Genomic DNA, 25,989 nt, shown 5'->3' with positions numbered 1-25,989 from the left:
CCATGGCGCTGAGCCGCTCATTACAACACAGCACGCCGGGAACTGAGCCGGACACAGGCCGCAGGCCCGGCGGGGCGGGGCCGAGCTGCGCGCGACCCTCGGCGCGCTCGGGGAGGCCCGGACGGCGGTGGCCTCTCTGGCCCCCTCTCCTGCGGGCTCTATGACACCGCACTGGCTCGCGGGACGGGGCGGGGTCGGCTGCGGGGGAGGAGATCACTCCACGCCGTACGTCTCGCGGTGAACAGCACGCGGAACACTCTCGCGAGAATTAGGAAGTACTGCGCCGGCGCACTGTAGTAGCGCCGGGTAGTGGCGGCGGGTCTGCTGACCGGTGTCTGAGGGCAGGTAGCGTCGTGGCCACTGCGCCCCCCCTGGGACTCGCCACCATGAGCAGCACCTTAGCTAAGATCGCGGAGATAGAAGCCGAGGTAAAGGGCTCAGTAGGCGCTTCACTTCCAGTCTGAGCATCCCTTTTCCAGCAGCGTCGCTCCTGTCCTCCCTTCACCCGCGTCGGAACCGGGCCCAGGTCCCCCGACTCCTCTCAGCTAGGCCCCTGCTCCCGACTGCTTTCTGCCGAGGCTCGCGTTCCCCGACTACCTTCATTTCGGGCCGACGCTCCCCAGTTCCCTTCAGCCTGGGCCCGCGTTCCCGGACTCCACTCAGCCCGGGCTCCCTTTCCTCTCATCCCGCGCCCTCGCTGTCGGACTCGCCTCTCTCTGCCCAGGCCCGCGTCCCGCACGCCTGCACCTTGGGTCCTTGGTCCGTACCCCGTCAGTATTCGGTTCCTGTCCTGAGAGTGTTTCTCTCAGTTTTTCTTTCTTTTCTCTGAACAACACGGAATCCTATCCCTTACTCCAGCCCTGATCTGGTCACATACTTCAGGGTCCTTGCCATCCCTTGCTCTCCCTCCTTTAACCTCCTTCTTAACCCAATCTTTACGCGAATGACCCCCTTTTCTAGAGTGTTGAGTCTGGCAATAGGATTTGGAAGTAAGTTGACATATGTGTGTTGGCAGCTGGTTGCACCTGGATATTGTGTGATTACATTGCCTGGTTTTAAAATTAGGAAAGTGGCGACCCTGTATCAGATGGGACACAGCAGTGACAAGCAGTAGAAAAAGAATCATCAGATGAGTTTTAGTGTAGTCTGTGGACACTAACTGGAATGACTTGCTCTTGTCTCTTCTCGGCAGTAGGACCTAGGGGGAAAAATTACTCTCTCAGAGCGGGGAGAGCATTCCTTCTGGATATTTTACCCTGTGGGAAGTGCTTCTGATTTATAGCTGTGATTCCTCCCTTATAGATGGCTCGAACTCAGAAGAACAAGGCGACAGCCCACCACCTAGGGCTGCTTAAGGCTCGCCTTGCTAAGCTTCGTCGAGAACTCATTACTCCAAAAGGCGGTGGTGGTGGTGGCCCAGGAGAAGGTTTGTGTTTTTCTTCAGTGTATTTTTTGGGGTATAATTTCTATTAGGTTGTTTTAAAAATAATTAAATTTTTTTCTATCAAAGTAGATTGTATTTTCGAAGTGTGAATTCTTGAATTGTGTTTATTTTGTTCTGGTTTCGGAGGCAAATGAATATTGTCTAAGTGAACTATCGTTTTATTTATTTGTATCCTGCATGGTACAAAATAGATCCACATTGGCTTACAGAAATACATAAATCTATACCATCGACAAGATTAAGTAAGGAAATTGATACAAAGGGAAAACGAAGGTAGGAATAATAAATTAAAGCCAAGTGAGGTAAGGTTAGGACCCAAAGGCATGGCATAAGGTCTGTGTACTCACTAGAAAAGGGCCACAAATTTGCCTCTGAACTTAATTTGTAGCCATTGTAAAAAAAAAAAAAAAGAGAGAGAAAAGAAAGAAAATCCAGTCAGTCACACAATTCACAATTCCCAAAGTTTGTAAGACCAGAAAAAAAATAACCCTATTTTTTTGGATAATTGTTATATAATATTTGGGCCTCAAATTTTTTTTTTTTTTTTTTTTTTTTTTTTTAAGAGACAGGGTCACAGGGTCTTGCTTTATTGCCCAGGCTGGGCTCGAACTCCTGGGCACTTCAGCCTCCCAATTAACTGGGACTACAAGCACATGTTGCCAAACCCAGCTTTTTGGAGTACAGTTTTTATATCAAACACTGCATTGAATGTTGTGGATTGCTATGGGGGGAGTTTTGTGGGCTTGAATTCTAATTTAGAGGTAAACTGTAAAAAATTGGAGAAATAGGGGCCAGAGGGATAGGCAGTGAAAATGTGAAAGAAATTACATGAGTTTTAACACCCTTGGAGGTAACTCTCCTCTTTCTGATATTTATTGATGTTTTAGGTTTTGATGTGGCCAAGACAGGTGATGCTCGAATTGGGTTTGTGGGTTTTCCATCTGTGGGGAAGTCAACGCTGCTCAGTAACCTGGCAGGGGTATATTCTGAGGTGGCAGCCTATGAATTCACTACTCTGACCACTGTGCCTGGTGTCATCAGATACAAAGGTGCCAAGATCCAGGTGAGTCAGGCCTGCAGGCCAAGGAAGGAAGAAATCCATTCTTTTGTTCGTTTAGGAAGAACTTTATTGGGAGCTCACTGTATGCCAGGCCTGATCTTTGGGTTTATCAGGCCCTTATTATCTAGCAGGGGAGACAGAGCAGTAAATAAATAACAATAATACAGTGGGATAGTGCCTGTGCAAATGCAGAGAATGAAGGGTCTACTTTTTCACCTGAGGATGAGGCGAATGCCCTGGTGAGGCAAAGAAGGCTTCATGTGGAAAGTGACATTGGAGATAGGCCTTGAGGTTAGAATAGAATTTCACCAGGCAGAGAAGGACAAGAAAAGGGCATTTCAGGCAGCAATAATGGTGAACAGTCTGCTGTGATGTGAGAAAAGGTGTAGGGCAGGAGTGGTAGAGGCTGAATCTGGAAAGGTGGGTTGGGGCTGAATTATGAAGGGACTTGTATACCTGCTAAGGAAGTTGAATTTTATCTTGTATGTAACTAGAAACCATCAGAAACTTTTAAATAAATAAATAACATGATCAGACCCTTTTAGGAGGTAATTCTTGTTTGTGAGGCCTAATGAAGTTGGTCTCCTGAGACGTTCTTAGATGATAGATTTAGGGCTCCCAAAGGAGGGGACCCTGTGGGTATAAAAGAAGGTGTACAAAAATATAATGGAGCATGTTCTTATTGGCTACAGAGCTAAGAATGCAAAGTTCTGAACTCCATGATATTTATTAATCTGTCTATGTTTGAGGTTCCCAAACTCTTGTTTCACAGTATACTTAATATCTCACTAATTATTTCATGTTACCCTTTCATGTCTCAGTATTTTTTATGTTGCCCCTAGGCCAAAAAGACTACCTAATGGTCTGTTTGTTAAATAGGTCTAAACAATGTTAAGTATTTATGTCCCTATAGCAACAGCTATTTCCCAATAGGATATGTGTACCTGTTGGGTACCACATAACTCTTCAAACCTTGGACTCAGATTGGATACTGCCACATTTATTCCCTTTTCCACATTGATTTTTTTTGTGGTACGTATTTTTTACCATAGCAACTGCTGAAAAACCCAAATTCCCAAGATTTTGATCTGATGTAATTGAAGGCAATGTAGTGGCATCTAGTGTTGAAATTGTGAGCTACCAGAAGTAGTAGCTCTCTTGGTGCCTGATAGAAATCAAGAATTGCTATGTTTCTCTTGAAAATTTAGAATATCCAATGGCATCTGTAAGTTCATTATAGTGCCCCAGAGTGCCTTGGCTCCTAGTTTGGGAACCAGTGGTGTAGGCATTTGTTCTTCTCCTTGCTGAGCTACACAGTGAATTGTGAGATGCATTCATGCTGCTTTTATTATAGAATCTGAAGTAGGAAGGGACCTATGTCTTGGTGGTATTTTCAGTAGCCTTTTTCCTGTTGGTTCAGTGACCATGCAGAGCCTGTACTGGGACATGTCCCTCTCTCGGATCCCAGATGTATATAACAAGAGCAAGGATGTGTGTGCATGTCTGGCTTGATTCTAGTTGGTTTCAGACTCTTGTTGATAGTCACAGCTTGTGCAGCTCAGAGAATGACTACTGTGCTGATGGGATGCTATTAACATCTCTTTCAGGGCTTCTAAGTGTATCAGAATAGAGAGCTGCTTAACTCCTCTCTTTCCTTCTCTTTTCCATAAAACCTTCATTTATTTCAGTCTCTCCTGACCTTTTTAGGGTTCTCCCCCGTCCCTTGTTTTGCATGGTGCCTTCTTTCCCTCCTGTGCCCTCTGCCTGTTTTTCCTACCCTTTTGGCTTTCTCCAGAAACGAAATTATGTAAGCGTACTGTTATAGTAGGTGTGCTTAACTGGATTATGATGACTGCCCTGAAATGTTTTTTAAAAGTCTGTTTTATGGCAGAGGACTTGTTACCTGTGACTTGGAGGGGAAGGTATACAGAATTGGAACCACTTAAAAACTAAAAAGAGGGAATTTTGGTTTTATTTTGTAAGGAAGATCTTTAACAGTAAAAGTGCCCCAAAATTTAATGGTACCTCTTGTTTAATCAATTACTGTGTCTGAAGGTATTCAAGTAGTGGCTGAACTGCCACTTACCTTGGATGTTAATAAAGAAGACTGATGGGCATGGTGGCTCAAGCCTATAATCATAGCATTTTGGAAGGCTGAGGTGGGAAGATCACTTGAGGCTGGTTGTTTAAGACCAGCCTGAGCAAGAGCGAGACCCCATCTCTAACAAAAATAGAAAAATTATCCGGATGTGGTGGTTTGTGCCTATAGTCCCAGCTACTCGGGAGGCTGAGGCAGGAGGATTGCTTGAGCCCAGGAGTTTGAGGTTGCTGTGAGCTATGATGATGCCACTGCACTCTAGCCTGGGCAACAGAGCGAGACCCTGTCTCAAAAACAAAAAAAGGGGACTGATGTATCATCACATAGGCAGATAATGGTCTGCAGAGTGGATGTTCACCTTGCCGGGGTCCCTAGAACTCCTATTGTCCTGTACACAGTTGACTTGCACATTTAAGTTACCTGCTTTAACCTCTAAGGGCATTTGAGTTTGAATTCAGTTATATATAAAGCATTGTTTATTTTTATTGAATGAAATTTAGTTGCTACATTTAAATAGTTAAACGTAACTTTTAAAATATTTCCCCTCCAAGAAAAGCTAAAGTTAAGTTGCTTTTATTTTTGCAGGGGCCTTTAATTTTCCTGCTGTGTTCAGCACTTCCTCTTTTCCCTACAGTTTATTATTTATTCTCTTTTTTAGATCTTTTATTTGATGTTACAGTCATATTCCAGATTTTACAATTTTAGATTATCCAAATGGATTTTCCTTTCAGGTTCTTGATAACTTCAGTTGGGTTCAATATGCAGTAAAACCTTTTGATATTTGGGTGTGTGTGTGTGTGTGTGTGTGTGTGTGTGTGTGTTTTGTTTTTAAGCAGGAAGGAATTTACTAAGTGGTAGAAATAGATCACAGAATCATTGGAAGGGCGGAGGGAACAGACTTTAGACTTAATTTCTAGGAACTGTTGATGATGAACTTTTTGTTTGTTTTTTAAGAGACAAGGTCTTGCTTTGTCACCCAAGCTTGAGTGGAGTGACACGATCCGTAGGTCACCATAACCTCAAACTCATGGGCCCAAGTGATCCTCCCATCTCAGCCTCTGGAGTAAGCTGGGACTACAGGTGTGCACCACCAAATCTGGCTAATTTTTTTATTTTTTGTAGAGGCAGAGTCTTGCTTTTTTGCCCAGGCTGGTCTTGAACTCTTGGCCTCAAGTGAGCCTCCTGCCTCAGCCTCCCAAAGTGTTAGGATTACAGGCATGAGCTACCACACCTGGCCAGCTGTCTGCATTTTTAAAGGTTTTTCAGGTTATTCTGATAATGCTTGCCTGGTTAAGAATGGCTGCAAAAATTTTGTGTGCGTTGGGCATCTGCAAAAGTCTCAGTATATATCACATGTAAATGTCAAGATCCAACTGTTATCTGCAGTAAAGAATTTGTATGGAGCCTCAAGCTTCTGAAAAATGGGGGAACATTGAACTATATTAATGTAGAATAATGGATTTTGGCTAAAAATCATGGATTATAATCTCATTTGATGTATTAGATTATGACTTTGGGCAAGTTCTTATCCTTTGTGAACTTCAGTTAGGCGTTTTAAACTAGGTAAAGTATATAAAAAGCCTGTAGCTGACATTCAGTAGATGCTTAGTAAAAGTAATATTCATACACTTATAAGGAAGATTGGATTTGGGTCTCAAATGTTGGATAATTGAGCAGAAATAAATAATTCTGTTTTATCTTTTTAGATTTGTAACCAGTTTTTCTTTTCCTCTCCTGGATCTTACAGCTCCTGGATCTCCCAGGTATCATTGAAGGTGCCAAGGATGGGAAAGGTAGAGGCCGTCAAGTCATTGCAGGTGAGTGGTCCAGGGCCACCATCCCGGGATATCATCCCCTGGTATTATTCCTTTAGCCAGGGACTATTGGGTTTGAAGATTATACTATGGTGAAGGATATAGTTTCACCTGACATCTCACCAGAGTAGAATGCCAGAATTTGAAGGAATCTCAGACCATGGTAGTCTAGACTCTCTATTAAAGGAGAAATAGAATTGAAGTGCTTTGGTCCAGTGTTGCATTGTTGATGGCAGATTCAGAACGGGAATTCAGGTTTCCATGCCTTTCCTCCTCCTTTTCTTTTTTTGAAAGTAAAATGTTATAAAATGCTAATCATACATTGCCGCAATCTGCTATCCCATCTCTTCTTACCTCCACTGTCACTTCCTATTGGCAACCACTGTCAGCTCTTCCGCTCTTCCTTCTGCCACCTTCATGTTTTTAAAAATGATGCTTATATTGCTGTTTCATGGTTACTTTTAGGTATTATCTGTTGGTTTCACGTTATGGTAGAGAATTAGTTCTCTTATACTCCATACCTCTCTTCTTCCGTTCTTTCAAAGAAATTATATTCCAATTTTTTAGTTAACTCACCAGTCATGGTTTACATTATTATGTATTAATAATTCCTATGTAACTTTTGTTCAGTGCTGAGATAAGTAGTGTACTATGACTTGGTTTCCTTTCTCTTGAAATCTATTTTTTATGGAGTTAATTCTTGATTCCTTTCTTCCTTTTGTTTACTTTTCTGTATTTTTGTTAATAATTTTCAAGTGTTCCAACAGATCAAATGCCTATCAACCAATATTTTTCTAAATACTTAAATACAGTTCCAATACAATCTTACTGATTTCATTCTCTCCCTGCAACCCTGACATAGACTCCTGTACCCTTTGTCTTTGTGTTTCAATCTGGATTGGTTGCTTTCTAGACCAATGCTGTCCAGTAGAACTTTCTGCAACAGTGAAAATGTTGTGAATCGGTACTGTCCAATACTGTAGCTCCTAGCCATGTGTGTGGCTATTGAGCACTTAAAATGTGCCTAGTACAGTTGAGGAACTGAATTTTAAATTTTATTTAATTTTAATTAATTAAAATTTAAATAGCCACAGGTGGCTAGTGGAATCTATATTGGACAATATAGCTTTAGACATTTTGCATGGCTACCATACTGAGATTTCTGCTCTTTTCGTATGTGGGATCTCCTGTTTTCTAGAGGCAGTGCCAACTTTTTGGGGGTTGTTTCCCGTGTTTTGCTGAAACACATTCTTTAGTAACTTCCCTAGAGAAGGTGAATGATACAGGCAAAAATTTTTCTGTCTTTTCATGTTTGAAAGTGTTTTTATTGTATTCTTATTCTGAATCATTAATTTGGCTTTTTATAGAATTACAAGTTTGAAGTTATTTTCCCTCAGAATTTTGAAGAACACTGTTTTCTAGCATCTACTATTACTGTTGAGACCAATGCTGTTACAATTTTTTTTTTTTTTTTTTGTAAATAACCAATTTTTTCCCTCACTGGGAGCTCTTAGAAGCTACTTCAAAAAGTTATGTCTTGGTTTGGGTTTTTTCTTTCTTTTTGTCTTCCTTTTTTAAAGTTCGTTTTGGTGGATGTTTGGTGGAGCCTTTTTTTTTTTTTTTTTTTTTTGAGACAGAGTCTCACTCTGTTGCCCAGGCTAGAGTGAGTGCCGTGGCGTCAGCCTAGCTCACAGCAACCTCAAACTCCTGAGCTCAAGGGATCCTCCTGCCTCAGCCTCCCAAGTAGCTGGGACTACAGGCATGCACCACCATGCCCGGCTAATTTTTTCTGTATATATTTTTAGCTGTCCATATAATTTCTTTCTATTTTTAGTAGAGATGGGATCTCGCTCTTGCTCAGGCTGGTCTCGAACTCCTGAGCTCAAACGATCCGCCCACCTCGGCCTCCCAGAGTGCTAGGATTACAGGCGTGAGCCACCGCGCCCGGCCTAAAATTACTTTAAATTTAAAATTTAGTCCCTCAGTCACATAAGCTACATTTTATATGCTTAGTAGCCATGTGTGACTATTGAGTACCACATTGGACAGCACAGATGTAAAATATTTTCGTCATCACAGAAACGTCTATTGCACAGCACTGCTTCCAGTATTAATTCTTAGTCAACTTTGGACATGGCAAATACCTTCTCCCATTAATTTTTTCACTTTTTTTTTTTTTTGAGACAGAGTCTTGCCGTGTTGCCTGGGCTAGAGTGCTGTGGCATCAGCCTAGCTCACAGCAACCTTAAACTCTTGGGCTCAAGCAATCCTCCTGCCTCAGCCTCCTGCGTAGCTGGTACTACAGGTGTTCACCAGCATGTGTGGCTAATTTTTTTTTTCTCTTTGTAGTTGCCCAGCTAATTTTTCTCTACTTTTAGTAGAGACAAGGTCTCACTCTTGCTCAGGCTGGATCCAAACTCCTGACCTCAGGTGATCCTCCTGCCTTGGCTTCCCAGAGTGCTAGGATTATAGGCGTGAGCCACCACGCCCGGCAGAAAGGATTATCTTAACTAGCCGATATATAAAATAGTATCCATTTACCTTGATCACTCTTTCTTTACCTAGCTTTTTCATTTTCATGGCCCTTATGACCACTTGACCCATACTCATTTGTAAATTTATTTATTACTGTCTTCTGTCATAGGAATATAAGGTCTATGTGAAGGGAAACTTTTCAGTTTTGTTGACAGTTGAATCCTCTATAAATATTTGTTGAATGAATAAAGAAATCCCAGTGGTAGATTTTTAAAAAATATTTTTTCTTGCCTTTCTGTATTGTTTCTATTTTCTCTGGTCTTTTTTTATGTTTTGTTTTGGTGTCTTTTTCATATTGGAGGCTTTTCTCAGATGTCTGGTGATCCTTGATATTCTGTCCTGATTAAGAATGAAGAACTAGAAAGTTGATGGGATGCTCTGTTACTGAGTAGAGTTTTTGACTAATGGGTTTTATTATATGTTGATGTGCAGTGAACCAGTTTTTTTTGGAGGAAGAACCCTGGATGTCCATAACATTATTTTTTCTTTTCCTGTGGCTAGTCAGTAACTCCAAAGAAAAATACTTAAATCCCCTGCTTGGTTGTGTGCTGGAAGAAGGGAAAGTGCAGATATCTGGAGACTCTTACTTTGTAGAGTATAAACTTTAAGCTTCCTCTGTTTAAGTCCATTGTTCCACTGTTGTACTCCTCTGGGCTGGTATCTAGTGGCCTTTCCCAGTAGCCTTTCTTTCTTGTACCTTGGGTCTCTTGAAAAGATTCAGTTGCCCAGCAGAACCACATCTCCATTTACAACTTTATTTCATCATTCTTTTTCAGCTTTACTATTATATTTCATGCACTCTCTATTTAGGGTATCCTGTTTGCTTTCATGTTATCATCAAGACATGTGTCAGAATAGGATGAATGTTTAGCCAGTAGGTTTTAATTACAGTATTGGTATAAAAAAAAAAAGTTCTAAGAGTTCTATTTTTTGTTTTTTTTTTTTTTCAATAAAGGGCTGCCAAGCATAAGAGTTCTGAATTGGACATACTGGACATAGGTTTCTCCCAAAGGGTTGCTTATACTTCTGTGGCCTTTAGTTTTCTGTAAGCATGAAAGTGATAATGTAATGCAGAGAACTAGCATAAATATTTTCAGTGCTGCTTTGGGCTGTTGGAAGAAGTCTTTCACTCTGTGAAGTTTAAAATTATGATTTTGCCTGTTTTCCCAGGGTAATGCTAATAGTGCCTTTTTTTCATTCTCAGAAGGCTGTTTGGATGATAAATTACATAGCCACTTTATTTATGTAATTACTTAATTTATCACCATTATACTAATGAGGATTTTTCCCCCTAATTATTATTTTTTTAATATTTGGATTTTTGTAGTTAGCATTATTTTTTTAATCAGAAAAAGAAATTGATGTTAAAACAAGTATAAAAACTTTCAGTCTTTGATTAACTATTGTTCCAAAAAGTCTGATTTATTTTTATTTTTTTATTTTTTTTGAGACAGAGTCTCACTCTTTTGCCCTGGCTAGAGTCCCGTGGCATCAGCCTAGTTCACAGCAACCTCAAACTCCTGGGCTCAAGCAATCCTTCTGCCTCAGCCTCCCGAGTAGTTGGGACTACAGGCATGCGCCACCATGCCCAACTAAGTTTTCCTATATATTTTTAGTTGTCCAGATAATTTCTTTCTATTTTTTAGTAGAGACAGGGTCTCGCTCTTGCTCAGGCTGGTCTTGAACTCCTGACCTTGAGCGATCCTTCTGCCTCGGCTCCCAGAGTGCTAGGATTACAGGCGTGAGCCACCGCGCCCGGCCCATACAGTCTGATTAAATGCCAACCAGATAGAAAATATTTGCTACCTTGGGGTAGGCAAAGATTTCTTTGATGGAACACTAAAATTATGAACCACAAAAGAAACAATTGATAAATTACATATTATTGGAATTAAAAACTTACTCTTTGAATGATAGTAAAAATGGAGAAACAAGCCACATATTGGGAGAAAATAAGCCACATATTGGAAGAAAACATTAGTAGTATGTATATCTGACAAAGGACTTGTTTCTAGAATATATAAAGAACTCTCAATAACAAGACAAATAACTCAAAAAATAGGCGAGAGTGAACTCAGATGATATATGAATGGCCAATAAGCACATGAGAAGATGGTTCAACATCATTAGTCATCAGGGAAATGCAACCACAAGGAGATACCATTATACACCCATGAGAATGGCTAAAATTAAAAAAGAATGACACCACTAAGTGTTAGGATGTGGAGCAGTTGGAACTCTCACACTGCTGGTGGGAGTGTAAAATTGTACAAGTACTTGGAAAACTATTTAGCAGTTTCTAATAACCTATAACTCCATATGACCCAGTAATTTCACTGATATTTTCCCAGGAGAAGTGAAAGTATATGCCCACAGGAAGAGTTATTCATGAATGATTATAGCAGATTATCATAATACCCCAAACTGAAAACAACCCAGATGTCCTTCAAAAGGTGAATGGATAAACAAATCATGGTATATCTGTAAAATGGAGTACTGCTTGATTTTAAAAAAGAAATAAATTACTGATACACAACACAGTTGAATATCAGAAACATGCTAAATTAAAAAATCCAGGCATAAGAGACTACATTTGGTATGATTCCATTTATGTGAAATTCTGAAAAGTGCAAACTACCTATGGTAACAGAAGCAGATCAGTTGTTGGCTGGGAATAGAGGGAAAGATTGATTGAAAAGGGCACAGAGGAACTTTTGAGGTAATATGAATGTTCTGTGTCTTGATTGCTGTGGTGGTTTATGTAGGTGTGTGCATTTGTGATCACACTATATGCTGAACATAGGTACAATTTATTTTTTGTAAACTGTACCTCAATAAAGTTGATTAGAAATATGGTAACTAAGGTCAGGTGCAGAGTCTCACACAATTATCCTAACTAATCCTAGTGCTTTGGGAGACCAAGGCTGAAGCATCACTTGAGGCCAGGAGTTTGAGATCAGCCTGGACAACACCGTGAGACCCCATCTCTAAAAAAATATTTTAAAAATGAGTTGGGCATAGTGTGGTGCATGCCTGTAGCCTAGCTACTCAGGAGGATTGCTTGAGCCCAGGAGTTGGTGATTACATTGAGCTATGATCATTCCACTGTACTCCAGCCTGGGCAACAGAGGAAGACCCTGTCTCTTAAAAACAAAACAAAACAGAACGAAAAAATAGATAATCTTATTCTTTTAGAATTCTTTTTTCTGTTTAAGATCTTTCTTAGCTTTTGTGGGCATTTAGGTTATTTCTTGGTTTGTATCTTTATTCTGACTTGTTTTTTTACTAGTGTTATCTAGAAGATGTGTCAACTCTTGGGGAAATATGTAGTGACTTCAGGGTGTACACTACAAATTGACTTCTGTTGTAAATCTTTGGTAAACTTAAGAACTTCGTTGGGGGGGGGATTGTGTGTATTTACAAAAAAATTCTTCATCTCTTCAGTGTAGGGTAAAAAAATACCTCTGTTTGTGTAATTTTGGTTAGTTAGGGCTTTACTGAACTTTTTTGGTTATAAATTTTTTTGTTGTTGTTTCTTCAGTGGCCCGAACCTGTAACTTGATCCTGATTGTTCTGGATGTCCTGAAACCCTTGGGACACAAGAAAATAATTGAAAATGAGCTGGAAGGCTTTGGCATTCGCTTGAACAGCAAACCTCCCAACATTGGCTTTAAGAAGAAAGACAAGGGAGGCATTAATCTCACGGCCACTGTAAGTGGGGAAGGTGACATGGGGCAGATTGCTGAAGGTGCTGGAGTGGGGAATGGATTGAGGTGCATGGACATTGACCTTTTGAAAATGGTCTGTATTCCTACACTAATTGAGATAACACAATGATGTTTAATGACTGACAAGAAAAACTTCAAGATTAGGATAGGAGAATCTTACGTTTGCAACTTCATTTCTTCTTTTGGGTTATCTATTTGCAATTATCTGGGAATGCAGACCCATCTTATGCTCGCATGGAGTAGGTGGCTGCCAGTATCCTGTGTTTTCATTCATTTAATACACATTAATAGATCACCTACCATGGGCCAAGCATTGTTTTAGGCTCTAGGCCAGAATGGGGGAGTGAAGGAATGGAAGAGGGAACAAGACAAAAGCCCCTGCTCTTATATCGGGCAGAGGAACAAACAAAATAAATGAGTAAAATATAGTGTATTAGACAATGATAAATCTAAGAAGAAAAGTAGGGTGAGAGGATAGAGGTGTTGGTGTGAGAGTTGTAGTTTTAAGTAGATTGGTCAGGAAAGTCTTCACTGAGGTGACAAGAAAGTGTGAATCAAAGAGGTATCTTGGAGAAAAGCATTTCTTTAGAGGGAGCATACATGTGCAAAAGCCCTGAGGTAGAGCATGCCTTTGCATGGCTGAGGAACAGCAGGGTGAACAAGTAGGAGAGTATTAAGAAATGAAGTCGTAGCATTGGGCCATATATGCTTTTACTTTATAGGAGATGGGTAACTATTGGTTGGGTTCTGATCCACAGAGTAAACGTGATTTGACTTAGGTTTTAATAGAATCATTCTGGCTGTTGTGTTGAGAATAGATTGCAATGAGTTAAGAGCAGAAACAGAGAAATCATTTAAGAGGTTATTATGATAATCCAGTCAAGAGGTGATGGCTTCTGTGTTGTATGAAGGGAGAGGTTAGCAGTCTCCTTGACAAGGATGGAAGAGGCTCGGGTGTCGGGCAGATGTGGGGAGGGGGAGGGGATGGGTGTATACATACATAATGAGTGTGATGCGCACTGTCTAGGGGATGGACACGTTTGAAGCTCTGACTTGGGGGGGTGGGGGGGGCAAGGGCAGTATACGTAACCTAAACTTTTGTACCCCCACAATATGCTGAAATAATAAAAATAAAAAAATTAAAATAAATGAAGGACAAGCTGGAAAAAAAAAAAATGATGGAAGAGGCCTTCAGGCCTGATAACACACATTCAAGGCATTGCCACCTACTTGTGGCATCTCACCACTCCCTGACTTTGCCAGTTGACCAGCCCTGGAGTGGTCTGGTGTTTCCCGTATGAGATCCAAGTAGCTGCAACCTACTTTGGCTTTTTGCTGGGGTCATGTGCCTCTGCCCTTAGGTAATAGCAGAAAGGAGAGGAAGATCCCTATCCTTCACTTTCCTCACTTTCCCCCACTAGACCCTTCTGGTACCATATCCTCTTTTGCTTAGTTGTCTTCTCAAAGCAATTTCTACCCCTGTTGTTCCCCAAGAGCTGGAGCCCATGCCCTACCACACGTGTATCCATGGATATGCCCAGGATTTGACTTGGGCTTTCAAACTTTGCATAGTAGCTGCTACTGGCTTTTTTAGATAATACTCTCACATTCCTGGAGGCTCATTTTTGCCTCACCTAAAGCACTAGAGACCAAACAAGAACAAGCCCAATACCTCTTAGGCTTTATTTAACACCATAATGTTTTAAGAATAAAGAGAAATATGAAATGAAAAAAAAAAAAAAGAAGTGATGGCTTTTTAGACTAGGGTTGTAACAGTGGAAGAGATGAGAAGTGGTTGATTATGGAAAGAATTTGAAAGTAGCTGATAGGAATTATAGTGAGATTCAATATGGATTGTGAGAGAGTGAGACTGTGAGATTGTGTGAGTTTTGTCCTGAGCTAGAAAAATGAACTCTTATTATTAATACTAAAATGGTAGGGCTTTGGGTAGAATAGGTTTGGAGGGGAGGGGAAGATCAGGATGTTAAGTTTGAGATGCCAATTAGGCATCCAAGTGTTTCTGTCAGGAAGGCGTATGGGAATCATCTGGGCTAGAGATAAAAGTTTGGTGGTTATTGGCTTTACTGCTATGAGCCTGGCTGAGATCACCAAGGAAATAAATAGAAAAGAAAAGAGGTTCAAGGATATAAGACTTTTCAGACAGAGAGGGAGAAGGAAAAGTAAAAGAGTTTAGAATCTTGGAAGCCAAGTAAAGAAAGTGTTTCAGATAGGAGGAGTGACTAGTTCTGTCAAATGCTGCTGCTTTGTCAGAGAATTGAGGATTGAAAATTTCCTACTGAATTTAACATTCTAGGATCCAGTTGATTTGACTGGCATATATTTAAGCTATCTTGCCCAGAAGATCTTTCCCATTATCCTGTCATAATGTTTGAATTTGAGCATTCAGGATTTTTTCTGTATTAGTTTGCTGGGGCTACCATAATAAAGTACCACAGACCAGGTGGCTTAAACAACAGAAATTTATTTTTCACAACTCTGGAGGCCAGAAGTCTGAGATCAAGGTGATAGCAGGGTTGGTTTCTTCTGAGGCTTCCCTTCTTGGCTTGCAGATGTGTCTTCACGTGGTCTTTCCTCTGTGTGTGTGTCCTAATATCCTTTTCTTATAAAGACAGCAGTCATACTGGATTAGGGCTGTACCCTAATTACCTGATTCTAATTTAATTACCCCCTTAAAAAACCCTATCTCCAAATACAGTCACTTTCTGAGATACTGGGGTTAGGACTTACATGAATCATTACTGGGAGGGGGGCATATAATTTAGCCCATAACATCTTCCGTTGAGTTTGGAAAAATTTTTAGGTTTTATTTCCTACTAGAAGTCAGTGACTCTCATCCAGATGTCTTTAGTAGTGAGTTTGTATCTTAGCTAGAATTATCCAGCCACATGGATAGGTGCTCTTGGCAATTTTCTTTGTGTGTGTGCGCCCTGACTAATTGTTTGCTATGCTCATTCAGTGCCCTCAGAGTGAGCTGGATGCTGAAACTGTGAAGAGCATTCTGGCTGAATACAAAATTCATAATGCTGATGTGACTCTGCGTAGTGATGCCACAGCTGATGACCTCATTGATGTTGTGGAAGGAAACAGGTACTAAGTGTGCAGTCTGTGCCTAATTTTGAATTTGGATCATGAAATCTGGCAGACATAGATTCTAACTCCATTTGTGCTGCTATCTCAAATAATAGTGGGCCTTGGTTCCTTTAGCTGTAAAATGAGGGATTGGTTTTTATTTCTAACATCCTTTCTTGCTTTGAAATTTGATTATGATAGTCAAGTCCCCCATTTCAGTTACTTGCTGTGAACTAGGCTGTGCCCTAAACTTTTTTATGTGATAGTCAAAGAGAGTAGGTCGATCTGCCCTCCCAGAATTAATCAATCTGAGAAGGCTTATAGGCTGCCCTACAGAAGTCAGAGCAGATCAGGCTGTGTTTGTTTTCTCCAACCTCAAATAGCTAAATACCTAGTCCATGAACATTACTGTTATTAATAATAATTTAAACCATTATTAAAGTTATTCTTAGCATTTGTATACAATATTTTTTAGTTGCTTTCCTGTTCATTTGCTCCTGTTTGTTGGATGAATTTATTTGATCCTCATTTGCAAACAGACAAAAGCTAATGAATGCTTTGAGTTAGGCATTTTACAAGTGAGACAACTAAAGCCTGGAAGCTGTGGTTTGGCCTAATTATTAGTAACTTTAGCTGCCATATTTATTGGACACTAGGAATGACATTGCTAGATGCTATGTTTAAAAAATGTATTTTAGCTGAGCATGGTGGCTCATGCCTGTAATTACACTCTGGGAGGCCGAGGCGGGAGGATTGCTTGAAGTCAGCAGTTCGAGACCAGCCTGAGCAAGACTGAGACCCTGTCTCTACTAAAAATAGAAAAATTAGCTGGGTGTGGTGGCACCTGCCTGTAATCTCAGCTACTTGGGAGGCTGAGGCAGGAGAGGGAGGGAGGGAGGCAGGGATTTACAAAAAATAGAAAAATTATCTAGGAGTGCTAGCGTGCACTTGGAGTGTCAGCTACTTGGGAGGCCTGAGGCAGAAGGATTGCTTGAGCCCAGCAATTTGAGGTTGCAGTGAACTATGTTGACCCCACTGCACTCTAGCCCTGGTGACAGATCAAGACACTGTCTCAAAAAAAAATTTATGAAATATTCTTAAAACAGTTTATATTCTTAAATTAACTCTGAGAAAGATTAAGTGACTTGCCTAGGGACACATACTGTCAGCCCTCCATATCTGCTTGGGTTTGGTTCCAGGAGCCCCTGCAGATACCACAATCTTTGGATACTCAAGTCCCTTATATAAAATGGTATAATACAGTTGTTGTTCCATATCCATGAATTTTGATCTGCAATTGGTTGAATCCATGGATTCAACCTGCATATATGGAGGGCCAATTGTATATAGAAGATGACAGAACTGGGATTAGAATCAGTCTGGGCACTTCAAAGCTTGTATTCCTTCCACTGCAGCATGCTTTCCCGGCAATTAGCTTTATAGCTGGGACCAGGGCCTGAATTTTGTTACTTTTCAACCCACAGTTCACTTTTTGGACTTTCTACTTATTTTGGTAGGAAGTTTTTTTTGAGGAGGAGAAGCTGATCTGCTGCCTATGATCCCTTTTGAGAGCCTCTGATTTGGGTCTGGGTGAGGGCAGTGCTGGTAATCAATCAGTTTTGTCAACAGCTGTAGACTAATACCCTTTATTTCTTCTACTTCTGTAGAGTTTATATCCCCTGTATCTATGTGTTAAATAAGATTGACCAGATCTCCATTGAGGAATTGGATATTATCTATAAGGTGCCTCACTGCGTACCTATCTCAGCCCATCACCGCTGGAATTTTGATGACTTGTTGGAAAAGATCTGGGACTATCTGAAACTAGTGAGAATGTAAGTCTTTGTGGATAGGGTAATGTTGCTGCAGAAATTAAACCAGACTGTCCAAAAATGATAACCTCTGAAGCTCATTAACAAAATCTGGCTCATTTGAAAATAATTAATAAATTGGTTCCTACCATCTACTAGGTCATATTGAAGGCACTTTCCTCCTCAGGTTGGAGGTTATCCTGGTCTGATCTCGGGTGGTGGAGGGTTGGTTTGCATTCAACACATGAAATATGTTAAGGTGGCTACCTCTGTGCCCTCTCTGTTCTAGTTACACCAAACCCAAAGGCCAGTTACCAGATTACACATCTCCAGTGGTGCTGCCTTACTCCAGAACCACAGTGGAGGATTTCTGCATGAAGATTCACAAAAATCTTATCAAAGAATTTAAATAGTAAGTATCATGGGCATATAGTGCTTTCTTTTTCTTGTAAGTTACTGATTTCACTAATTCTTAGGATAGCATTAAAGAATCCAGGCAGCAGGGAGGCTGCTGAAATGCTTGCTTGGTTAGAGCTCTGCAATGTCTTCTTAAAAGCGTGCCTAGTTGGAGCAAGAAGATGTCCAAAAACCTTTTCAGGTCAGGAGGGCTGATGGTACAAATGACCCTGATTTTCCCTCAATTCATCTTCCTCTTGGCAACAAGGATATTAATTCTTTTTGCCAATGTCATACTGGCCTCCAGTGGGGTCTGAATCCCCCTCTAAACCTTAAGTATGGGCAAACCCCCCGCTAATCTCTTTCTCGTAGATTTCATTGCTGATACAGGTTGAAAATTTTTAATGTTTTATTTTGAACTAATTTTTTAAAAAATATTTTTTATTTTTTTAGAGATGGGATCTTGCTGTGTTGCCCAGGCTGGATTCAAACTCCTGGGCCCAAGTGATCCTCCCCTCTCAGCCTCTCAAGTAGCTGGAGCTAAAGGCGCTTGCCACCACGCTTGGCTCTATTTTGAACTAATTTTAGACTTAAAAAGTTGCAAATATAATAACTATTCCCTTTTATCCCTCACGCCACTTTTTATGTTAACAGCTCACCTTACTATAGTATAATTATCAGCAATAGGACATTGGCCTTGGTGCAATATCATTAACTAAACTGTAGACCTTATTTGAATTTTACTACTTTTTCTACTAGTGTCATTTTTGTGTTCCAAGAACCTATACTACATCTAGTTGTCATTTGTCTATAGTCTTCCAGTGTTCTAGTCTCCCAGTAATGTTTCCTTAGATTTTCACTGTTGTTGATGAGCTTGACACTTTTGAAGAGTGCTCAACAGTTATTTTGTCACATATTCCTCACTTTGAGTTTATCTGATGTTCTCCCATGATTGAAGTGAGATTATGCGTTTTTGGTAATCCCACAAAAATGATGATGTGTCCTTAGTGCATCATATTATGGGATTCATGATGTCAGTGTATCTTACTGATACTATTATTTACCTTGATCATGTGGTTAAATTGGTACAGGCTGGGTTTCTCCACTGTAGATAGTATTTTTCTCTTTGTATGTGATAAATATCTTAGGAGAGATACTTTGAGAGTACGCAAATACTATTTCTCTTCAAATTTTTACCTGTTGATTTTAGCAATTTATTGGTGAAGATTGTGACATTTATTACGGTGGTGGTATGTTGTTACTCAAATTATTCCAGCTTTGGCCATTAGGAACTTCTTCATGTTGGCTGCTGTGTTCTTTTGATCTTTTTTATTTATTTATTTTTTTGAGCATTTCCTTACTTTTTGGCACTACTTAGATGTTCCTGGTTGACATTGATTTTACCTGGACCAGCCCTGGAATCAGTCACTTCTCCAGGGATCCCTGGTTTTCAAGATCTCAGTACTAGTTTGTTCATTTTTTTAGTACGTTATCATTGCTTGTAGGCCCTCTCAGCAGATAAATAGGAAATATATATATATATGGATACCAACCATGTTTACATACACATCTATATTTCTGTATCTAATCCTTCCTATCTATTCATCTATCCATCTTTCTTGAAAACCATGAGATTATACTGTTACCTCCAATTCCAGTTTAATACCACAGGGTTTATTTTAGCCTTCCCTCCTATTTTTAACTTTTCTCCAACAATGAGAAACACATGTTGTTATCTGTTATCTATTTACTTATTTTTAAAATTCTAGTGGTTCACAATTTCAGCCTGTAATCCTGTAAGGAATAGTTTAACTGGATTACAGTATTTATGAATAGCTCTTTTCATGTTTATAGGCTGAAAATTTCAAAATTGTTTTAAAAGCAAAGGAAGAAAATAGAAAATAATTGTAGAAAATCAGGAAAGCATAGAAATAGTGATGTTTTCAAAATACTTATTTCTGATACTAAGCATACTAAGAGAGTGAGGGGTTTTTTTGTCTTTTTTTTTAAATGAGAGAGGGTCTCACTCTGTCACCCAGACTGGAGTGCAGTGGTGTGGTGTGATCATAACTCACTGCAGCTTCAAACTCTTGGGCTAAAGCAATCCTCCTGCCTCAGCCTCTGGAGTAGCTGGGACTACAGGAGGATGCTACCACACCTAGCTAATTTTTTTTACTTTTTGTAGACAAGGTCTTGTCGTGTTGCCCAGGCTGGTCTAGAACTGGTGGCCTTAAGTAATCGTCCCATCTCGGCCTCCCAATGTGCTGGGATTACAGACATGACCCACTGCACCTGGCCTGAAGTACTTCATTGATCTTCACGTTCTTTTATCTAAAACAACTATATTCCATGTACAGGTGCTAATTTCCACTACACTCAAAGCATTCTACTTTGGCAATTACTTGAATTAGTGAAGATGACTCTTAGAAAAAGTTAGGCATTGTCCTTTTGCAAAATTCATACATTTTTATGTATAGCTCCTACCTTCCATGGTGGCAGAACACTGTGCAAAGTCTCTAGAACTGTAAGTCTACCAGGAAATTAAAGCAGAGGGGAGAAAAATATTGTAGAGAAAAGACATGTCAAGCCAAATATAATTTTATTTGGTCACTATTTTCCTATTTTGTTTTCTTTCTCTTTTATTGCAGAAATAGCTTCTTTTTTTTTTTTTTCCTGAGACATAATCTTGCCCTGTTGCCTGGGCCAGAGTATAGTGGTGTCACCATAGCTCACTGCAACCTCAAACTCCTGGGCTCAAGTGATCCTCCTGTCTCAGCCTCCTAAGTAGCTGGGACTATAAGTGCATGCCGTTGCGCCCAGCTAATTTTTCTATTTTTAGTAGAAATGGGATCTTGCTCTCTCTCAGGCTGGTTTGGAACTCCTGAGCCCAAGTGGTCCTCCCCCTTTAGACTCCCAGAGTACTAGGATTATAGGCGTGAGCCACCGTGGCTGGCCAGAAATAGCATTTTTAGCCATCTTAATAATAGAAAAATTTTAGCTTCAGGCCTGCTAATTGTAACATTTGTCCCCTTTTCCATTTCCTTCATGTCCTTGACTATATGTATATATCCTTTGATCATTTACAAGTTTTCCTTGTGTTCTAAGATATACCGTATATCATCTTTTAGCTGTATATCCTAGTTTTTGCTACTTTGGGTAGATTTGGTCTTCAGACATTTTCCTTTTTATTTCTTTACTCTAGAAGTTAGGATTAATGATCATAAGGCTTTTTTTTTTTTTTTTTTTGAGACAGAGTCTCGCTTTGTTGCCTGGGCTAGAGTGAGTGCTGTGGCGTCAGCCTAGCTCACAGCAACCTCAAACTCCTGGGCTTAAGCGATCCTACTGCCTCAGCCTCCCGAGTAGCTGGGACTATAGGCATGCACCACCACGCCCAGCTAATTTTTTTTCTACATATATTTTTAGTTGGCCAGATAATTTCTATTTTTAGTAGAGACAGGGTCTCGCTCTTGCTCAGGCTGGTCTTAAACTTCTGACCTCAAGCGATCCACCTGCCTCGGCCTCCCAGAGTGCTAGGATTATAGGCGTGAGCCACCTCGCCTGGCCGATCATAAGGCTTTTAATAAATGTTTTGCTGCATTGCTTTCCAAAAGGGCTGAACCATTTACATTGTCATCATCACAGTAGGAGGCAGTGACCTGACTGTAGGCAATGAGTGTGATTGCAAAAAACTAGTTTTCTATCATAGTTTAAGATAGTAAAATGGTCACCTTGCATTTATCTATTTACTTGTTAATACATTTGAAAAATTTTATGTTTGTTTTACTAATTGTTATATCTGTTCCTGATATTTGTGTTTTTAAAAGAGTGGTATCTTGTTTAGTGATTTTGTTTTGGAATACAGATTTTAAAGAGGTTGTAGTACAGTGACAATGTAACAGCAGTATGGTCACTTTTTTTTTTTTAACTGATGGAGTCTTGCTCTGTCACCTGGGCTAGAGTGCAATGGCCTCATCATAGCTCATTGTAACGTCAAACTCCTGGGCTCAAGGGATTCCTCTGCCTCAGACTCCCGAGTAGCTGGGACTACAGGCATGTGCCACCGTAATTTGGCTAATTTTTCTATTTTGTGTAGAGATGGGGTCTCACTTTTACTTAGGCTGGTCATGAATTCCTGGCCTCAAGCAGTCCTCCTGCCTCGGCCTCCCAGAGTGCTAGGATTACAGGTATGAGCCACTGCTGCCCAGCCTCGTTCACCAGTTTTTATCACTAGCACTACATGTTCTTAATTTTGGAGGCCCATGGATAAAAATTACCTTCATAGATTCCAGTAAATCAGGAGGACATACCAATTACAGTTTCTTGATAGAGAGGGAGGCTAGCCTTAATTTCTTATCAGTACCCACTGATGGGTTTCAGTAGACCCAACCAAAACAGGTATTCTTTAACAGTCTGTAACTGACTTTGCATTTCTAAAAATCAGTCTTCAATCTGAATTTTTCAGGGTATTTCTTTGTAACAAATCCATACTCTCTTCTTTTAAACTAGTCTCCTTATACTACTCATTTGTGTCTTTTTGTCTTTCTTAAACTGGCTCTGTAACAAGAAGAACCACACAGCTTCCAAAAGTCTTTGCCACCTTGTAAAGGGTTTATTTAGTGTGCCAGGTTGCTGGTGAAGATAAACCTCTGGGCTTTGAGTGTGGTTCTTGATGTGGGAGAGGGGCTTTTGGCTATTGCAGGTCTGTGGCTCTTAAGAGCTGTGATGCTAAATCTGAACATAAGGGTGGCACCCAGGCAAATAGGTCAGAAGCTAGGTTATTCTTTATACTGACTGTTCTTTTTTCCCTTCTATACAGCGCTCTGGTCTGGGGTCTGTCTGTGAAACACAATCCTCAGAAAGTGGGTAAAGACCATACGTTGGAGGACGAGGATGTCATTCAGATTGTGAAGAAGTGAAACCTTCCCCTTTCCCCATCTGCTGGGCCAACCATAGCAGCTTTCCCCATGACCAAGCACCCTACCCTTAACTCCTGGCTTTGGCAGCCACTGGATCAGGATTCCGGGGAGGGAATTGGAGGCACCCAAACTGGAACTTCACTTGTCTTACTTTGGTGTCACTTTCCATGTTGAACTGCATAAAAGACCTGGTAGGCCGGTCAGCAACGTATGTGCAGTTCATGTGTCATTGTCAGAATTTGTTTTGGGATGGGCTGAATGAGTCAAGGTGTGTACAGTGACGCAGCTGCAGAAGGGGTACTTGGGAGCTTGGTCTTGAGTATGAAATGGATAAAATGTGATATGTAATATTTTATTTGATATTTAGTTATAGGAAACTCTTCCAACTGGATGTGGCCTTCAGTCTTTTCAAATAGTCTTTTCCACATGATACTGAAGAGAAGAAGGACTTGATGTAAGTTAACTGATTATTCTGTGCCAGGCTAGACCATTTGGGAGATGGTGTAGTGTGGCACTTTAGTATAGTACTCTGACCAGGCAGATGGGGTGTGAATTGCAGTTCAACCTTTATTTAATTAGCTTTGGAATGCTAAACAAAATTACCCAACCTCTGTGAACATTAGTTTCCTCATGTAATATGGGGATAGTAATAGCACTTATCTTAGGGGGTGGTGATTAGTATGAAGGGAGATGGTACTTGTGAATTTCTTAGCACAGTATCTGGCATATAAGTAGTCAGAGTGAATAATGGTTCTTTTTTTCCCAGGCCCTTTCCTTTAGTGGGCTCCCTGTCTGCCCTAGGCAGAGCACAGGTGTGTATCATCAGTGTTGGGCTGAATATTGAGCTGAACCATACTGCCAGCTGGGCCACTAAGAGCCTCCTTTCCTATAGCCCAGCCTTTCTGCTTGAACCCCCATGGCAGTCCTGGCCTCAACCATGTAACTTGGGCAAAAGCATGAAGGCAGAACACTGCACATGAGGCAACCAATGTGATCTGAGCAGAAGGTTTGTGTGTGTACATACGTGTGTATGTATGGAGGTAGGAAGTTAGGTTAGGAGGAGGGTGGTGTCAGGACTACTTGAGAGGATGCTAAGGACATAGTCAGTTGTGGGGGCTGGAAATAAGGGAATTTAAGGGGATTGCTCTGATTATGTGAAATGGAATGGCAAAAATCTTGGTGTGGTGGGCTAGTGAGAATATAGGCAGAGGGAAGGTGTGGGCACATATGTACAGAGGAGAAATCTAAACTTGGTAACTGATTGACTTGCTCTTTGGAAGAAGTCAAAGGTTATTTCAGTATGGACTACAGAGATGATAGAGTAGAGGTCGTCCCTGAGAAAATCAGGAAGGGGGAACATGTTTGCAGGAAGTCAGAATTTGATTGTCTTCAAACAAGGCAAGCTAGAGCTTTTAGCAGGTTGTGAGGGATGGGGATGTGGGATTATTCACATACTCAGTCTCTGTCCAGTGCTTGTTCCTCTTGCTGTCCTAGTGACAAATGTTTCCCTTTGATAGTCTTCCTAGAGTTTGGGCTTAGCACTATCCCCAGACTCACGAAATAAGCCCCTCAGGCCTGGTATGGTATCCTAGTTACTTTTCAGGATAAAAACCTTGATATCACTGGTGTATTCATGGTAGAGGCCATGATCTAGAGCTTGCCCCCTCTGCAGGATAACAGGGAAACATTGCCTTTCTGAGCTACGGGATTTCCAGCATGGTTTGCTCTCCAGCCAGAACATAGTGGATTTTGGGGAATTCTTCATGCCAGAATTCCCTTTCATTGAGCAAGCAGTTAGCATTGCCAGGATGGTGGGGAAAAGTTGCTGAAATCTAGTTCATCCAAGGCCTCAGGATGTGCTATGAACAGGCCTTGGGTCCATCATTCAGCACTTTCCTCTCCACTTGATCCATGAGAATATTACCCTACTTTCCCTCCTTTCTCCTCTAGACTTGGCAATTCTGAGAGAGGGGTACAGTTTGGTGTTAGGAATGCTGCCTGGGGTAGACAGCTGTGGAGGTGCATTTCTACAGGCTGTCACAGCATGACTTGAATTTCCGGTGCCATTTACATATTCTTTCCTGACCTTAGTACAACTAAGCCCACTGTTCTGTGCCACTAACTAGTTAGAATGCTTTTAGCTGCACTTAATAGAAAGCACCAACTTAGCCAGCTAAAATGGATGGGAACTTGGTCTCTCACAGAAGTTGTCTGGAGCTTAAATGGGTTCATGGCAGCTATTGTGTTACTGAGGGTCCAGGGTTTTTTCCATCAAACTAATCTATTGGCAGTTGGATCCCCTCACAAGTCACACCATGTCTGCTGCAGTCCCAGGCTGTGTCAGCATCCAGAAGGTAATAAAGAGGGCTGAATCTTATCTTTTTGGAAAGCCAGTTCCCAGAAATCACCTAGCCTGCTTGTCCTTGTGTCTCGTGGCCTCAATTGAATCACATGTCCATTCTTGAATCAGTTATTGGTAAAGGGAATAGAATTATTAAAGAACCAGAGTTTAACCCTGTAAGTTAACTTCATTCTTTTATATGTTTGTACTTCCCTCTCTTTGACAAAGAAAAGGCCAGTGGACCCGACTTACCTTCTCTCTTAATAGAGCCTGGCTCTTAAGATAGTCAATAGCTATCTCCTGAAAGAAGGCCTGGCTGCACTTCCATTCATTTTATTCCCACTTTTTCTCTATGTTGCTTAGGCTGGTCTCGAACTTCTGGCCTAGAGTGATCCTCCAAAGTGCTAGGATTATAGCCATGAGCCACTGTACCTGGACAGCATCAGAATCTTGAAGGAGGGTCTACATGGAGAAATTAGACTTTAATGGGTTAAATCACAACTCTGAGCTAGACAAACAGGATACTCCAGTAAACATGATTTGTTTGGGAGAAACTACTAGTGTATTACATGATTCCCCAATAAATAAATTGTTTTCACTATGTGGGTTCAATCTTGGAAATTAAGCTATAGATATCCTGGTATTAGCCATAAAGGCTACCTATAGGATCAGCCCAGCCAAAAATGATCCACCGGGGTCTTTAAGGTTCAAGGAAGAAGGCCATAGCTTCATCCTCCTAAATCAAGATGGAGTTAA

The 25,989-nt window shown here is 40.7% G+C and overlaps 1 protein-coding gene and 2 pseudogenes across 1 annotated transcript; all 3 read left to right on the top strand.

Annotated features, from left to right (window-relative positions):
• The first annotated feature begins 305 nt into the window (after positions 1–305).
• DRG1 (developmentally regulated GTP binding protein 1) lies at positions 306–25,776 on the top strand. The gene is made up of 9 exons (XM_069497588.1): positions 306–428; positions 1,303–1,426; positions 2,332–2,507; positions 6,350–6,419; positions 12,493–12,662; positions 15,657–15,787; positions 17,437–17,604; positions 17,870–17,992; positions 22,793–25,776. Exons 1-9 carry the CDS (start codon positions 387–389, stop codon positions 22,890–22,892), a joined length of 1,104 nt encoding a protein of 367 aa, XP_069353689.1. The 5' UTR covers positions 306–386; the 3' UTR covers positions 22,893–25,776.
• LOC138401957 (U6atac minor spliceosomal RNA) lies at positions 13,578–13,637 on the top strand (annotated as a pseudogene).
• Positions 13,852–13,931, top strand: LOC138401958 (U6atac minor spliceosomal RNA; annotated as a pseudogene).
• Positions 25,777–25,989: the final 213 nt, after the last annotated feature.

The sequence above is a fragment of the Eulemur rufifrons genome, chromosome 21 (assembly GCF_041146395.1).
Source record: "Eulemur rufifrons isolate Redbay chromosome 21, OSU_ERuf_1, whole genome shotgun sequence".
Classification (NCBI taxonomy): domain Eukaryota; kingdom Metazoa; phylum Chordata; class Mammalia; order Primates; family Lemuridae; genus Eulemur; species Eulemur rufifrons.
Note: the sequence above shows the minus strand (reverse complement) of the source record. Positions and strands in the feature narration are given on the sequence as shown.